The following is an 18001-nucleotide window of genomic DNA, read 5'->3' on the forward strand; positions in this document are numbered from 1 at the left end:
AGATCGATTCTTAGATTTTTTTGTTTTTTCGACTCCTATTCAAGATAGGTGGCTGAAATTTTCATGGATTAAATACATTGAAATCATGCAAACTTCTAATGAAGTCTCATTGAAATATGCTTATTGGTTGAGATGCTAGTTCGATTCCTAGATTTTTAAGTTTTCATGACTCTTGTTCATAGAAAGACGGCTGAAATTTTTAGGAATAAAATAAGCTCACATTTTATATATTCCCACTTAGTTTAATTAAGATTTGCTTATTGGTTGGGGTGATAGATCGATTCCTAGATTTTCACAATATATTTTGATTTAATGTTTCCGGATGTCCATCCAAATCTTTTTTAGCTTCGCTACTTATGGATGTTGTCATCCTTGTTCAGTAATAAAAAGTAGAATATATGACACCTGCCATACTTAAGGTTACTTGAAGTTTTTATCTCTGAGATCTAAAGGAATAAGACAATGGCCGATGTACAAACTCGATGATGAAACACAAAATTACCTCTTCTGTAGCCTAAAATTTGTGGATAAAACGTTTGAACACTCAACTTAATGAGCCAAAATTCACCAAAGTTGTTAAGCCAGCGAATAAGAATACGTTATTATAAAACTTTGAGGACCAGTGCCCCCTCTCTCTGTATTTTTATGATTTATGTGGTATAAATAAAACAAGGATGTCAACATCCATAAATAAAAATAGGCATAGATAAATAAATTAAAAGAATAAGTGATTTATTTACAAGTCTGTACATTAGAATAACAAAATATAAACATTTTTAGGAAAAAATTAACAATTATATAATATAAAATATTTGGACTAGGTTATACCATTATAAGCAACATTAATACTTTGAAAAAAGGTTAACAAGGAAGTGTTTTACCATTACTTTTATTAAATCAAGCATAAATTTTACTATGTTAATAAAGATTTGTAAATTAAAATTACAGATAGGTTGATGAAAAATAAATTGATCTTTCAGTATAAGCTACAAAACTTTTAGGGAGTGATCAAATTGTCTTTCATTGACCTAGAATTGCTATTGACTAGTGGTCCCTTGTATCAAAAATAAGATTGGTTAACCTATCTGTTAAAAAAGGTATACCTATTTTTAGATAGGTTTTATTTGATTTGTTCCATAGTAGTATTTAGCTTTGAAAAATCCATGAAAAGTCTTGTAAGATTTATTTTAAATCAATCTGTCTGGGTTATCCGACCAATAAATGTCCGAGTCTGAGTTATCTGTTCTGTGATTGGTTGTGTGATGAGCATTTTTCCCGCCGTTTTTCTTTTTGTTGCCCCCGCCCCTTGGGCGTCCGCCTGCGCTGACCGTTGCACTGGGGGGATGGCGGAGAAGGGAGGAGTGAGCCTCAACTACTTTCATATCTAGAATGATAAATAGGATATTTTTTGTTACTTAGGTACATATTAGGTTTCAAACTGCTTCGAATAGTTGTTCAAAGTGTGGCTTTTCTGTAAAAAAAAGGGTCAGTTCGTAACGGATAGCTTTTCCCGTTTATTTAAGTTAGTTAGAATTTTCCTAGCGATTTCAAACTTTGCATGATCATTCCTGTAACAGTATGGTACAATTAGAAAGCATGGTAATTTTAAAATTGATAACATAATGTCGGTGAATGTCGGTGCCTAGCCTCAAATCTCAATTTAAAAATTGCAGATTTTTAATTTAGATATAATTTTTTTTTATGATATAATTATCCTATTCATAAAAAAAAATTCCTAGGGCAGCAAGGTACAATATTTTAAGCAAATAATCTCTTTAATCAAGTCCTAAAATGTAAGTATGGATTTTAAACAAAATCCTGTATTTACCTTGTTTTCTAAGGGCAGGAGGTACTTCTTGAAGTACTGGGGGATATTGACGTCCCTCCCCTTACCAGTCACCCTTCCTTCCAGGGATATGAAAGGTTTGCGTAGGACTAACTATCCTACCTGTAAAAATCCTCACAGTTACAGAAACCACCCACAAAACCTCAAACACTTATGGCTTTAACACAGCCAGAGGTGTGCATGAAACAAGAACTGTTGGAACTGATGCTCAGTTTACTGAGAATATGAAAGATGATGGTGAAATCCGAAAGGAAGCTATCAACTTGATGACAGGACCAATAAGTTCTAAGCAAAGCTGTAAGATAGGAACCTGGAATGTTAGAACAATGTATGAGTCAACTAAAACAGCCCAAGTAGTTAAAGAAATGACAAGTTACAATATCGGAATACTTGGAATTGCAGAATGTAGATGGACAGGACAAGGACAAACCACAACCAAAGATGGCCACCTAATACTTTATTCTGGTCATGAAAGTCAACATATGTATGGGGTTGCTATAATTATTCTAAAACGACATGTCAATTCACTAATAGACTGGAAACCTATATCAGACAGAATAATTAAGGCTAGATTCCAATCAAGGCACTGCAAGTTGACCCTTATCCAATGCTATGCCCCAACAAATGACAAAAGTGAAGAAGTAAAACAAGAGTTTTATGATCAACTGCAATCAATCAGAAACTCAGTACCCAAACATGACATGTGTCTGGTTCTTGGAGATATGAATGCTAAAGTAGGAACTGACAGGACTGGAGTGGAAAATGCAATGGGACACTTTGGCATAGGTACAAGAAATGAAAATGGAGAACTTTTACTTGATTTCTGTTTAAATAGTGATATGGTCGTAGGAGGTACATTATTCCAACACAAAAACATTCACAAATATACCTGGACAACACCTGATGGACAAACAAGAAACATGATTGACCATATTATGATCAATAGAAAATGGGTCAAGTCAATGCAAGACTGTAGGAGCTATAGAGGAGCCGACATATTCAGTGACCATGAACTAGTTGTCAGTAAGATTAAATTAAAGCTGAAGCGTACTGGCCATGATAAAAAGAGTGAGATTGGTAGACAATATGATTCTTCAAGATTAAAGGACCCAGTGATAAAGAATGAATTTGTCTTAAAACTCCGAAATAGATTTCAAGTCTTAGAGGACCTAAATGACGAGACTGAGATCACATGGACTTCAATTAAAGAAAACTTTCAATCTACTGCTAAGGAAATCCTAGGACACAAGAAACCAGAGAAAAAGGACTGGATCTCTGAAGAAACATGGAACAAAATAGAAGAGAGAAAGAAGCTTAAAAACAAAATTCATAATGCTCAACATTTGGCTGACATGGGCAATTTAAGAGCTGAATATACTGCTAAAGACAAAGAAGTCAAAAAGTGCACAAGGAAAGACAAGAGAGATTACATTGACAATCTGGCTGAAAAGGCCCAGAGAGCAGCTGACTTCGGTAACATGAAAACAGTATACAACATAACCAAGCAATTAAGTGGCAAATATAACAACAAGAGTGGTGAAACTATCAAGGCTAAAGATGGTAAATTACTCACTACAGAAAAAGAAGTTGCTAAAAGGTGGAAATCGCATTTTGAAGAAGTGTTGAACAGACCTGAACCTGAAATTACTGCTGAACCAGAACCAGGACATGAAATAGACATAGACACACGACCACCAACTATTCAAGAAGTTAAAGCTGCTATACATAGTCTAAAGAATGACAAAGCACCTGGACCTGACTTGATAACTGCCGAAATGCTTAAGGCAGACATAGATCTTTCTGCTAGGACTCTGACTGATCTCTTTGATAAAATTTGGAGACAAGAAAAGATACCAACTGACTGGTCTAAAGGTATTATCATAAAACTACCTAAGAAGGGAGATTTGAATAATTGTGATAATTGGAGAGGAATTATGCTGCTTTCTATCCCAAGCAAGGTCCTATGTAAAGTTATTTTAAACAGAATTGATGAGAAAATTGACAATAAACTAAGAGAAGAACAAGCTGGATTCCGTGCTGGAAGAGGCTGTGTTGACCAAATTTTCACCCTTAGGACAGTTATTGAACAATGTGTTGAATTTAACAAGCCACTCCATGTAAATTTTGTTGATTTCTCTAAGGCCTTTGACTCCATACACAGACAAACACTCTGGAAAATACTAAGAAGTTATGGTATACCTGAAAAGATGATAATTATGATAACTAAGTTTTATGACAACTTCAAAGCCTGCGTTTCAGTTGGAAACAATAAGACATCTGATTTCTTTAAAATAAGCACTGGAGTTAGACAGGGATGCATTTTATCACCTATTCTATTTATATTGGTCATTGACTGGGTGATGAAGAAAACCACAGAGGACAAAAAACGTGGTCTCCAGCTGGGCATACTAGGACACCTAGAAGATCTGGACTTTGCTGATGACCTGGCACTGATTTCAGAAACAATTAAACATCTACAAGCTAAGACAGATAGACTAGTCAAATACGCAGGACAAGTCGGGCTCTTTGTTAATGTCAAGAAGACTGAAATTATGAATATACCTACAAACCCTGATCAAACTATAACAATAAATGGTGAACAATTGAAACAAAGCAACAAATTCACCTATTTGGGGAGTGTTATCAGCAGTGAAAATGGCTCAAAAGCTGATATTAAAACCAGGATTGATAAGGCTAGGGTTGCTTTCAACAGTCTACACAACGTTTGGAATTCAAAGAAACTTGCCCTGAAAACAAAAATCAGACTTTACAACAGCAATGTGAAATCAGTTCTTCTTTATGGAGCTGAATGCTGGAGAACTGTGAAAACTGAAACAAATCAACTTAATGCATTTCACAATAGCTGCCTAAGAAGAATTTGCAAAATATTCTGGCCAAACAAAATATCAAACATTGAGCTGTATGCTAAGACCAAGTGCAATAGTATTGAAGCTGAAGTGCAATTTAAAAGACTAAGGTGGCTAGGACATGTGCTTAGAATGGAACAAAATAGGTTTCCAAAAAAGTGTTTAAAATGGAACCCCACCACTGGTAAACGTAAACGGGGACAACCAAAAAAGACCTGGAGGCGGAGCACTGAAAAGGACCTCTTTAATTTGGAATTAACATGGGGAGAAGCTGAAGCACTTGCCAAAAAAAGGAATTCATGGAGGAGCACGGTGGCCGTATTCTCTGGACTCCACAGTCCAAAAGAGAGACGCGCCTGAACTGAACTGAACCTTGTTTTCTTCCCCTGTTACTGTCCTCTCCCCCTTCACTGGTATTATCCAGGTACCAGCTGTTCATACCCCAGCTTGCTTACCTTGTTTTCTTCTCCTGTTACTGTCCTCTCCCCCTTCACTGGTATTATCCAGGTACCAGCTGTTCATACCCCAGCTTGCTTACCTTGTTTTCTTCTCCTGTTACTGTCCTCTCCCCCTTCACTGGTATTATCCAGGTACCAGCTGTTCATACCCCAGCTTGCTTACCTTGTTTCCTTCCCCTGTTGTTGTCCTCTCCCCCTTCACTGGTATTATCCAGGTACCAGCTGTTCATACCCCAGCTTGCTTGACCGGCAACGTTCACTGTAAGGTCACATGATAAATATTATACTGTAAAAAAGTAACAGAATGTCTATCTGGCTTTATGTATCTGCTGAACCAATATGGTTTTCATTTACAAATAAGATTCTGGCCGGGTCCAGGGAAGGTTTTTATCTAAATTGGAGGAGGGTACGTCCAACTTTAAGAGAAATGACCCTCCCAAAATATTATCAATAATAATTTCATCCAAAAAATTTATACCTATCATTTTAAGAATTTGACGATTTAATGTCAGAAGGCAAATCCTTACCTGAACCTAGCCTACTCATTATAACCCATCCTTGGGTATGGCAGGTGTCCTACTTTAATCCACCCTAAAGACTGTGTAATGTTGATTTTATTAGTTATAATTTTTTAATTTTAGAAAGAAAATTAGGTAGCGGGTTTCGTCTTATTTTCACAGTAGTGTTTCTCCTATTTCTAGCCCCTGAGGGGGGGCTCTAACCCTGTGAGACAATCATTTACATTTACCTGACATAAAAAAACCCATCTTAAACTGTTTTTAACCTATTTTTTTATCATATATCAAAAATATACTATGACACCAGTAGAATCAGACTACAGAGCCCAAATTTGAATTAAGTCCCCAATAAACTTTTTTTGGGGGATTTAAAAATCAATTTTATATGTTGCTATGATCATTTTGATGGAAGCAAAAGCATTTTTTAGTTTGGGGTTAAATTGTTTCTTACAGAACAATTTGATGTGATTCAGATTATATCAATACAATAATAAAAACTCTACTCTGTTCGATGCAAATAATTTTTTTCTAAAACAATAATTTATATAGAAGAAATTTAACATTAAAATAAAACATGTTATTCTGAAGTCTGAACCAATTAGAAGGCTTGTTTCATTTCAGTTTTTTTACAATTCAAGAAAGAGTGTTTTCACAAAGTGACTTATTTCCAATGTAGTGAAATAATTTTTATTTATTTAAAATGAAAAGAATGAAAACTATACACATAAAAGATTCATGCTTTTTAAAAATATTTAAAAAAATAAGTTTGAATAATCTTATATTTTATCATATTTGTATATGTGACAAAAAAAAATTTGTTGTATTGCGTAAACGTTTGTTGTCATCTTTCACTATTTAACCCTTTACAGCCAATTTTTTTTGTGTTTTAAATAAGTGATGGAAAACAAGCACGATAAAGTTAATTCATTGATATATTGTAAAGAATTAAGTTTTTAATGAATTAATTTAGATGAAATCAAAAGGCCTAATTTTACTCTATACCAGAATACTATATATATGAAGCAAAACACTCTAAAAGCTACGAATTTTACCCAAATAAAAAAAGACCTTTTGCTCTGATCAAAAAAGACCACAGCAACAGTAAAATTAATTTTTAAATCCCCTCAAAAAAGTTTATTGGGGACTTGATTCAAATTTAGGCTCTGCAGTTTAATTCTACTGGTGTCATAGTATATTTTTGATATATGTTTTAAAAATAGGTTAAAAACAGTTTAAGCTACAGTGAAAATACGACCAAACCTGCTAATTCGTTTTCTTAATTTCCATGATCCCCATCCAACTATCAAAACTTATGAACTCATTTTAATAGGTATTTTATGTTAAAAGAAAAACTTTGTTAGATAATAGATGTTTATCATGCCTGTATGTGTGATAGCTTTTGTTCTTATCTGTCTTCCTCTTCCCTCTCCTATAGAACAATATTTATTAAACTATTGGTTGAGATGTTTGGACACTTTAACCATTAAATTAAGATTCTTTACAAAATTTAATTGCACAAATTGTGCTTGAAGGATAAGGCAATAATGGATGATAAATTGATTTACATTTAAAATAACGCGGAAAAAATTATATCTTCTTTATTTATACCTTATTAACAATGTTAGTTTGAACCAACCAATCAAGCATTGATAAATTACCTAAAGTTTAAATACACCGAACAAGAAGGCTTTATATTTAAACTTTGGGATCCATTATAATTTGCTGGCATCACATCTTTGGTCAAAACTTTCCCGCCAGTAAATAATCCATTAACACAATCCTTTGTTCCGCGCCAAATTCGGTTTTATAATTATTACTAGAGTTGGCTCGATATAATTATCTCCCTATTGGCTAGTTTTCTATATGCATATCTATTCTCAATAAATCTATTTTCCTCACCCGGCATTACTATCTAAAAGAAAGTAAATATTTAATAATTTAAATGATTTTTAAAAGATTTTTTTAAATTATATTTTTTTCTTTACATTACCATCACCAAAGGGTTAATGATGATGATTACAATTTTAGTTTAATATTTGAACACACAAAATGTCGCCACAATCGAATTCTTTTAAAACATAGTTTTCTTAAATTTATCATATTATAAATTTAAATTTTCTTTTTTATGATTAGAAATTAAATACATCAATATAAGGTAAATAGCAACATGAAATGAAAAAAATGAATTTATTTTTAATAAAGTAAAATAATGGGTCTTATCGTTCTGGGCAATGAGAGTTTATTATGGATTATTGGAGCACTATGAGTTTTAATCATATATTCCTTGGAAAACTTGAGCTCGTTTATAGACATTTATTTCCTATATAGATCTGATATGGATCTTGAAGCAATTAAGCAGGCCGTTTTGTACATGTTAAAAATTGGAAGATTTCATTAAATAAAAGTAATCGCAAATATACTTAGTAAATAATAAAACCAACCTGAAACAGCGTCTAGACTGCTCTCTGACGTCACGGAGTACCCACTTCTGCTACAACAGTCATCTACAATAAAGAAATATTATTATGTAAAAGTAACAGGATGTCTATCTATGTGTCTGTAGCCAATAACTTAAACAATATAATCTCATTTACAGTGAAGCTTTTTATAAGTTCAGTTAAACTTTAATTAAAACGGAAAAAAACGGTCAAAAGGACATACTGACAAATAAAGTGAGCTATATAGAATTGCTTCGCTGCTAGATTAAACAATGAAAGTTTTACCTACCAATTAACAGATAATTAATCTTCCCCTAATTTTTCTAAGGTTCACAAAACCTCTCCCCCCAGTATATTTCAACCAACTAATGGATGACTAACTGGGTTGGGGGGGGGGGGGGGCAAAGGGGTGTTTATCCTCTCCACCAAACGAATTTGGGGTTGTTGTAGGTACTCCATGAATTTTTGGATTTATTTTAGATTTTACCCTCTCCTCAAATTTTTTTACTAAATTAAAAACTTGGACGTCCTCGGCAACAAACACTTGACTAGATTAATTTGGGTTAAATATAAAATTATATGCTATCAACTTATCCCTGTATGCATAAAGGGTGTTAAAAAAACCAATCGCTCACAATTTGAACCACCATAAGTACTTCAAATCTTGGAGATAGACCCCATAATGTTTTGAGTTTTTGATGGGGCATGTAAAAACCTTTCTATAGACACCTTAACCAGATTTATAACTCAATCCGTCCAATTTGGCATAAAAAAAACAGACCCATCCAACTTTGAGGCATGACGGCTCTCTCTATTTCTAGATCTTGATGATTGCCAGGTCTTTATTTTTTATGCAAAATTGGCTACGATTGTGTTAGAAACCTTGTTAAGGTGTCTATAGAAAGGTATTTATTTACATGCCACATCAAAAACTCCGAACATTGGGGTCTATCAACAAGATTTCAAGAACTTAACACAGTTTGTTCTTTTTAAAAAAAGACAAATTTGTCTTAATTTGCAATAAAATATGCACTTTTCTGCGTAGAGCAAATTTCTCTGCAAGGTTAGGTCTAAAGCTCTAGGGCTCTGGAAGGGTGAATAGATTCAAAATTCATTGTCATTGCTTGGGTATGAAGTGTATTATCATTTATTAGTTTTGGACCAAAACTGCAAAGTTTATCTATAATACAAAGTAGAACGATGTCTGTCCGTCTGTCTGTCCGTCTGTCCGTCTGAAGCTTAAGATCTCAGTAACCACTGAACCGATTGGGCTCTACTCTTCAGGGAATATACCTACTGGTCCTGTGATGGTTTTAAGCTATTTTCTTGGGGGGTGGGACACCCCCAACCCCCCTAAAAAAATGAAAATACCCCCCACCAAAAAAAAAAAAATTTTTTTTACCTTTTCTTTTTAAATCTAAAATACGAAAAATTAAGTTGATCAAACCTCTTGGGGCAAAGCCCCTGGAGGCTAGGGGCGAAGCCGCTAGTATTGAAAAAAGTGAAGCGATTAGTTTATTTTTTACACCCTTTATGTACCTGAAGTGACCTCATGACGACAATTTTTCTTAACTCGGTGTAAAGTCAGCTCAGCTCCACTTTCTGCTCCTTAAACAAAGGTGTAATGAAGGGAAGGTACCCAAAGTTTTATAACAACTTTATCTTATTCGTGGGCTACAAAACTTCGGGTACTTTTTCAAAATGGTTTGTGTCGATATTTTGTACTGCTTTAGACCTACTTAATAGTTTTTTGTTTTGTTTTTTAATTGATCACGGTTGAAAAAATATCGGTCCCATTTGGCCTTTGGGACTATGATCCCCCACTTTGTAGAGCACAGGCCCCAACCTCTTATTTTGACTAAAATTAAGGTGGGGTTAGGGGGGGGGGGTGTATTTTCATTCATTTGGATATATATTACTTTCGTCAGGTTGCGGGGGTGTTTCAGTGCTCGATGGGCACTTATGGGTAAAGCCACACCAGCTAATTTTTGGCTAGTGTTTATTTTTACCCCCTTTGGGCTTCTTTTTTGGGGGTTAGGAGATTTTAAACAAAAACCTGTCAAATTATCTAGATATACGCTGGTTGGGAAAATCTTATTCTTGTTTTTCTCCATAGTTGACGAATGTTTGCCTATGAACCAGGTTCCTAACTTGGCCCGACTGTTGGTACCCTCACTTCCACTTGTACCTGGAATAAAATAAATAGGTTGGTAGCTGTCTATTGTGTCCTTGCAAAATAGGGATAGATTTTACCACTTTTGACGTGCCTATTCTAAATAGAATAGAAAGTTTTTTTAAAATAGTTAAGATCTTGCTAACTGCTGGACCGATGTGGTTCTTTAATTCAGTGAAGATTCTTATAGGTCCAGGTAACTATCTTTCTTTTTAAAACTAAAATGTAAAGCAAAGTCAAAATCGTACTTTTATAGTACAGGAATCACCATGCAAAGTTTCAAATTCGATAGGACAATTCTAACATGCTAAAATTAGATTTTACAAACGAATTCCAGAATTTTAAAAAATTTATTTGTTCAACTACAACTAACAACGACTAACCTTCGTCATCTGAGGCTGATGCCTTTAAAAGTTTGATATGGCCCTTTTTAGGCTGTTCTAGCCGGTAGTGGGTTTCTGATTTATATCCTGTTACAATTTTGGGTAATATTCATAGTTAAAACATCCAAAAGTAGCAAAGTATTAAAAAAATCATGAATATAGAAATACCAGGGATCTAAATGGATAAGACAATGGCAGATAAAATGATGTACATTCCCAATGATTATGCACAAAATTACCCCATTGTAAATTAAAATCAGTGGTTGAAATCAAGAATGAATAAAGGTCCCCAAAGTTTTGAAGACAACAAATAAGAAAACGTAATTATAATACTTTGAGGACTAGTGTAATAAACAGCCCCCTCCCTCCCTGATAAATACAGACAAAGTGATTAGAATTGAAGGATCTTACTAATCGCTGAACTGATATGGTTCTCCTTTAAATGGTTGGGAGTAGCCTCTCATTGGTCCTGGGACTTTTTATAACTATTAGAAATCACCCCCCCCCCCTAAACAAAAAAAAATATTTTTTACCTAAAAAAGGAAATTTAAATGCCCAATGAGGCCTCTAGGGGCGCTTTTAGAAGTTGGCATTCTTTTAATTAATGAATATTTTCCTATAGATATAGCTACCACAACCAGACAAATTATTGATAATCCACAACAAACCTAAAATAAAATATTATAAATGTTAGATTATTCTTATATGAAAGTAACATGATGTATAGTATATGTGTCTGTCTGTCTGTTGCGAAGTATCTCTTCATAACTGATATGATTTTTCTTTACAGTGTAGCTTCTCATAGGTCCACAGAATGTTTACTATTTTGTGGGAGGGTACTGCCACCCTCCCAAGAGAAATCATCACTGGAAAAAAAGTCCATCCATCAAAAAAAGTTATTTTTCGAATTTAAAGTGGAGGTTCGACATTGACATACCCCCAACTTACATCCATCCCTCTAGCCGCTAGTCTATATTATAAAGAGTAAGGTTTTTTTGTTTGAAGCAAGGGATCTCAACAATGGCTGGTCCGATTTAAATATGCTTTTCAGAGAAACCTCATGTACATTTAATTAGCTTAGGTGGTTTTAGGCTCATAGAATAAATAGGAATAGAAATGAAAACCCTAAATATTTCTGGGAAATTTGAAGGAATCTTTGACTTGCGCAGTAAAGACAAAAATGCTAAAGTACAAATCACAATGACTAGTTAAGTTGTCACTAGTACATACTCTTGTTTTAATTTTGGTAACCTAGAGCGCAACCTAGTTTTATAATATAAATACTGAGACCAATGTTTTTTTTGGAAAATTTACATAAATAAAATTTTTTAAGGCTTAATATGCACATTAAAATTATTTTTAATCCATTGTGAATAGGGAAGAGGAAGCTGGATTCTTGGGTACATGGCTTTTAGTATACTATTGCAAAAGGAATTTATTTTGAATATTTTTTCTGAATAATTACTGAAATCATGTTATTTATTAACAGCCTTATAGCCGTTTTGGTCTTTCAAAAGTTTCAATTTTACTTCAGGCTAGCCAGGCAGAATCTTCTACCTGGATTCTATTCTATACTTTATATTCTTTGTTTAGGCTATATTCTTTCTTTATAGCCCCTAGAAAAATATAAGAAAACTTACCCCAATAAGAATGTAAGCTAATTTTTCAGGATTGATGGCCTCTTGATCAACTACGGCCGCAGCCTCTTTGCCAGTATGACCTTCTACACTTCCTATACATATATAGAAAGATAGATATAGATAGATAGATAGAAAATTGTTAGTATTTTAAATCTTCTACGACGAAGTCTTTACCAGTATACTCTTTCTAAATATCAGGGCTCTGCAGCCGCGCGTCAGCCGCGACTAAACCAGCATGAGTGCTATTTGAAAAGAGGGATTGCCATATTAGTGTCATGTTTATACTTCCAACTCATCTTTAAAATGTAAAGGGCTGATTTCCCTAAAGCTTACAAGCTGATGACGCGCGGCTGCCGAGCCCTGCTAAATAGGTCAACTTTTATTTAAAATGTTCCAAAAAAGTAAAGCATAACAAATCAGAAAGTCAGACAAGCGAACATTAATGAATATAGAGTTGCCAAACATTTTACAAATTGTACCTAAATGCTACAGGAGTCATGTAAAGTTTAAAATCGATACGGAAATTCTGACATGCCTAAATTAACAATAGCTTTTCATTATATATACGGACGGACGTATAGAGTATAGAAAAGCTTTGCTTTTAAAAATAAATACATATAAAGTGACAAACCTTCAGATTTAGGGAGAAGATTACTGTTTAAACCAAATTCCTTTTCTAATTCAGTAAAAACTCGAGATTCTTTTTCATCTAAAATTTCAAAATAAATATTCCAATCCGATTAATATCCGGAGGACTAGAACCGGTTCTGAGACATACTGAAAAATTATGTATCCTATTGTATTATAGACAATTTTTCTACGAATTATAAACTAAAATCCTAATATTAATACAGGTTAAGTCTTATAATTTTTCTTTTTTCTAACCGCGGAAAGTTGTCTATAATACGATGATATCATAACTAACTTTACTTGATTAAGAAGTAAAGCTTCTTAACTATGGACATGTGCTGTTTTGTATATTAGTTTTGAATGGTCTAACCACATTTATAAATGCATTTCCTTAAATCTTTTACGCCCCTGGAAGCCTTTAGGGTCGCTTCAGTTTATTTTTAAGTGAAAAAAATTTGTCTTAAACGTCAAAAAACCTTTTTTGGAAAGTAAAAAAACCGTTTAGATTTTTACCTAAATTATCTGAATTCAGTGGCTGATCAGCCTCCAGGCTGTTTTCATATTCTGTGACAGCTTCCAGAATTTTCTCCAGCTCTTGATCTGGAAGGCTGTTAACATTGATGGTGGCCTCCAGGCTCATCTCTTTGCCAGCCAGGGGACTTCCAGAGGATACACTAAATAGATAGATGAATGAATGGATGACCGGATAGATGGCTAGATGTCTAGATTGATGACTATAGATAGAACGACAGACATTCATAGTGGCCTCCAAGGCTCATTTCTTTGCCAGCCAGAAGACTTTTAAGGGGTAAACTAAATAGATAAAAAGATATTTACAGATAGATGGATGGCAAGATAGATGGCTAGATGTCTAGATTGAATACTATAGATAGAACGACAGACATTCATAGTGGCCTCCAAGGCTGATTTCTTTGTCAGCCAATTGACTTTTCAAGGATAAGTTATACTATCTTGTTTAGATAGATAGCATAGATAAATGGATGAAGGTATGGAAATTTTGTTGGATAGGTGTATACTGTTTAGATATATAGTCTTTATAAAGGAGAAAAATGTTTGAAAGTAGTTATCAAACTGAATTGCGAAGCGTATTACCTGGGATTAACTTCTTTGGTAACTTCAGCAGCCAAAACCTCTCCAGGTTTTACATTAAAGTTATTTGTCAAAAATGAGTTTCTACCAGTAATTTCATCATTTATCTTATTCAATATCTCTTTAATTTTATCCTCTTCAACGCTCAAATCAGCTGAAATATTATCAAGATTGCTCAGGTCAACTTCCGTCATGTAATTCCCGCCATTTTGAAAATTGTTGTTGATGTCAGCTGATACTTTGGCGCCATTTTGTTGGGCAGGGTTGCCAGATGTTGTGTCTGTTAAGAAGGGTAAGAATAGTCTGCCTGTATCTGAAAAATAAACAAAATTAAAGATGTAACACCATGTCTAATTGTTCAATGAATTACCATTTTAAGTGTAATACAATCATTACTTTTAAATAACCTACCTTCAATTTTATTAACTTTATTGTCTTCATTATTTTTGACAGCAAAATCCAGTTTGGTTGAGGGAAGGTTTATAAGCTCTACTTCTGTGTTGGGTCCGGATTGAGGGCGTCTGAATAGTAGATAGATAAGTGGCATTTTAGTTGGATCAACATAGATAAATAAATTAATAGTTGATAGACAGATAGATAGACTTACGAAGCATTTATTTTGAAAAATAAATAGCTAGACTATTTATTGAATATTAGTTGCTAATTGCTAAATTAACAAAGAAATAATTTTATTTATTTTTGGAAAAATATAGGTACATTGAAGAAATAATGGATTACCAGATAAATATCTAAATAATTTAACACTTGACAAACCTTTTGGAATTCTTAAGCAGAGGATAATAATTTCCAATCTTTCTGTCTTTGTCATTAATTGCCTGACTATCTGATACAAGATCTATGATCAAGTCCGTGCTTTTGCTTGGTTCTGAAGATAAATCATCAGCAAATACAAAGCCTAAATATAAATATATAAAAAGAATTAGATATATAGTAGGGACAAGGGATTGATCACCCGGCCAACTATTCTAGGAAAAATTCAACGAAACCTCTAAGCGGATAGTCTATGTGGCATGGTGCTAACTTTATTTATTATGCTTGAGGTTATCTTCTACGGCGTATATTTAAAGAACCTATCACCAAACATTGTAGTCTATTTGAACGATTACAACAAAGATTACAACATTGGGGTGGGATTCTCTTTCAAGTGATCATCTAGAGAAGCCAGAGCATCATCCGCTTGTTAGAATGCACTAGAAGATATTAGGTTGAGTAACAGACAACCAACTCTTTGATTGCACGACCTTCGTCTGGAAGTCCTAACAGTGCTAGGTATTGAGATGTCACCCACTCTCAATATTAGATGCATAGATACCCTTATTACCGTCTCTAGTATTTAGTTATTAATGCAATAAAATACCAGGGGGGGGGGGGGGTTCAAGCACTTTAAAAAATAGCTTAAAACCAGCAGCTATAAAATTAAAAATTTACCTGGCTGCGGCAGTTTGACAGGGTTCTTGAAGGGGTTCCCAGTTGTATACTCAGATATTATATTAGGTCTAAACAGATAATAATAGATAAGATAGATAGTTAAATAGATAGATAAATAAAAAATATAGCATCAAATTTACCTATAATTTTCTTTGATTTTTGCTTTTTCTTTCGGTTCCTCAACTTTTTCTTCTATACCATTGTTTTCTTTAAGTTTATCTTCTTGTATGGATGTCTCTGGGTGCTTTTGAAGATTCTAAAAAAAAATATTTATTACATTTCCATTAAAAAAAATGGGTATAGTCTCTTTCGTGGCAACGCCTCTTAAGGGACGTTTCGTCCTATTTTCAAAGTAGCTTTTCCCCTATTTCTAGCCCCTGCGGGGCCAATTGCCTAACCCTGAGTTGTAATCACCAAACCTAACTTAACCTAACCTAACCTATCAAAAGCTACTGTGAAAATACGAAAACATCCCTTGAGAGGTGTTGCCATGTTAAAAATGTTACTGATTAGTTCTCAGAAGCAGTAAATTTGTTAAAGGTATCAAACGCTTTTAGAAAGTCTAAACTACAAGAAATAGCTTAAAAGTAGCTATAAATATCAAAACTATTATATCCTTTTAAAAAAGTAACAGAATGTCTATTTGAGATTGCCAAAGGATCTCTCTATCCCCCGAACCGATATGGTTCTTCTTCACATATAGCTTCTCATAGGTCCAAATATGATTTAGAAACATATGGGGGACAGGGGAGGATATCATCACTCTCCTAAGAGAAATAGGGGCTAGTTCCACTCTACTACTCCCCTCCCCCCTACTCCCTAAAGTTCTAGAGGTCTTTAGAAACGCAGAAAAGTGTTACCTTAAAAATGGAATCTGGAAAAAGGCTGATATCAGGATAAACGGTAGTCTCAGCTGATTCCATCCTGATCGGGTACAATACAGCGGTCATATATATATGAGTTGAATTTAATGGCTACTTTAATCTCTATCTATTCTTTTAATTTCTTCCCTACTATTGTAATGACAACGCTTAATTTTTCATAGCTACTCTCTATCTCTCTCTTATATATAAATATATATATAAATAAGAGGTTAACTCACAAACAAAATATGAATTTTACATACTTATTGAGACATTACAAATTGTTTCGTGCATGTTTGAACTCTTCAGATGTCAATGTAAAACATATATATATCTTCTTGCTCTTTCTCTCTCTTTCTATTTTCTAATTTCGAAGCTTTTTAGAGTTCCTATAAAAAGTTTTTAAATTTATCCCGTTTTATGAAGACACTATAAAGGGTTTCTTCTCTCTCATCAGAGAAAGGAGTCTCCTTTTCTCTTTCTCACTCTCACACATTTTCTTTCTTTCGATCACTTTTCTCTCTCTCTATTATTGTCTTTTGTCTTTCTTTCTCTATCTTCTCCCCCCCCCCCCCTCTCTCTATATATATATCTATCTATCTTTCTCTCGCTCACTCTCTCTTACTCTTTCTCTCTCTCCATCTATATATGACCACTTTCCTGCGCAGTCTCTTTTCTAATCCAGCGGCCGCAACTGCATTTGCTTCCTCTTGTAAAATCTAATAAAGACCATTACTTAAAATATTCAGTCCCTAAAGTTGTTAAGCAAACGAATAAGAAAACGTTATTTTAAAAAAACTTTGGTGACTAGTGTAATAAGCCTAATGTCCCCTCCCTCCCTGTGAAATATCTTTTAGTTTAGTCTACGACAGAATATAGAGGACGGGAATGGGATACACTACAAGATCTTATTTTGGTGTATCACTCAACCAAATCTTGCTTAATGATATAAGGTCAAACACCCTTCTGACAACGAACCCTTTGATTGCACGACATAACAATTAATGGTAAAGATTTGTGTATGTTTTGGGCCAAGGCATTCGACATACTCTACTATTTATGTCGTGCATCTGACATACGGACAATAACAACATAACGTCTTTAGTTATAACGCGGTTATGGGCCGAGATTCGAACCTATCACCTTCCTGAAAAACGACTGGATGGCTTCATTTTATGCCACAGTCGCGGGTTAGTTTACAATCAACCTAACCCTTGGGTCATAATAAAAGAGTTACAAGAAATTTTGCACATGTTTTTCGGCGTTAAAAACTTGTTTTGCTCCTAACACATTATAAAATACAATTAAACAAAAATTATCCAAATGTCAAAAGTTGAAAAGTAAAGATTTAAGTATTGGTCCCTCGTCTAAAACTGGTTTATCCTGGTTTTCAGGCTTGAACTGAACTGGTTTTATCTGGTTTTCTTTCTGGCCAGAAACTGGATTATTCTGGCTCAGTAAATGGCTTAAAACCAGATTCTCCTGGTTTTATGACAAATATTATTTAGAGATTTATAGCAGGTATTTTTATGATATAATGAAATATAAAAGTTTCAGAAAATTGCTTGTTAAGCACTTAACCCCCCCCCCCTTTTTCGATATAAATATGATTAGTGGGGGGTGGGT

The 18001-nt window shown here is 34.1% G+C and overlaps 1 protein-coding gene across 1 annotated transcript; it reads right to left on the reverse strand.

The window, feature by feature from the left end:
* Positions 1 to 715: 715 nt before the first annotated feature.
* LOC145306440 (uncharacterized) lies at positions 716 to 16435 on the reverse strand. The gene is made up of 17 exons (XM_080148535.1): positions 16373 to 16435; positions 15653 to 15768; positions 15513 to 15580; positions 14838 to 14979; positions 14475 to 14584; positions 14067 to 14376; positions 13467 to 13627; positions 12955 to 13032; positions 12324 to 12415; positions 11261 to 11351; positions 10684 to 10770; positions 10184 to 10315; positions 9667 to 9735; positions 8131 to 8193; positions 7071 to 7118; positions 5335 to 5430; positions 716 to 1384 (listed from the first exon to the last, which is right to left on the reverse strand). Exons 1-17 carry the CDS (start codon positions 16433 to 16435, stop codon positions 1188 to 1190), a joined length of 1923 nt encoding a protein of 640 aa, XP_080004661.1. The 3' UTR covers positions 716 to 1187.
* Between the last annotated feature and the right edge of the window lie 1566 nt (positions 16436 to 18001).

The sequence above is a fragment of the Acartia tonsa genome, chromosome 14 (genome assembly GCF_053477335.1).
Source record: "Acartia tonsa isolate MP-2025a chromosome 14, ASM5347733v1, whole genome shotgun sequence".
NCBI classification, from domain to species: domain Eukaryota; kingdom Metazoa; phylum Arthropoda; class Copepoda; order Calanoida; family Acartiidae; genus Acartia; species Acartia tonsa.

Bases quoted from the DNA above. Each gene is read 5' to 3' on its own strand.
- LOC145306440 (XM_080148535.1), bottom strand. From the start codon at position 16,435: ATGGAATCAGCTGAGACTACCGTTTATCCTGATATCAGCCTTTTTCCA. The intron at 14,377-14,474 runs GTAGGTTATTTA...TTTATTTTTCAG, and splicing joins TAAAGTTAATAAAATTGAAG to ATACAGGCAGACTATTCTTA. The intron at 8,194-9,666 runs GTACATAAAGGG...TCTTTATTGTAG, and splicing joins TCGTCATGAGGTCACTTCAG to ATGACTGTTGTAGCAGAAGT.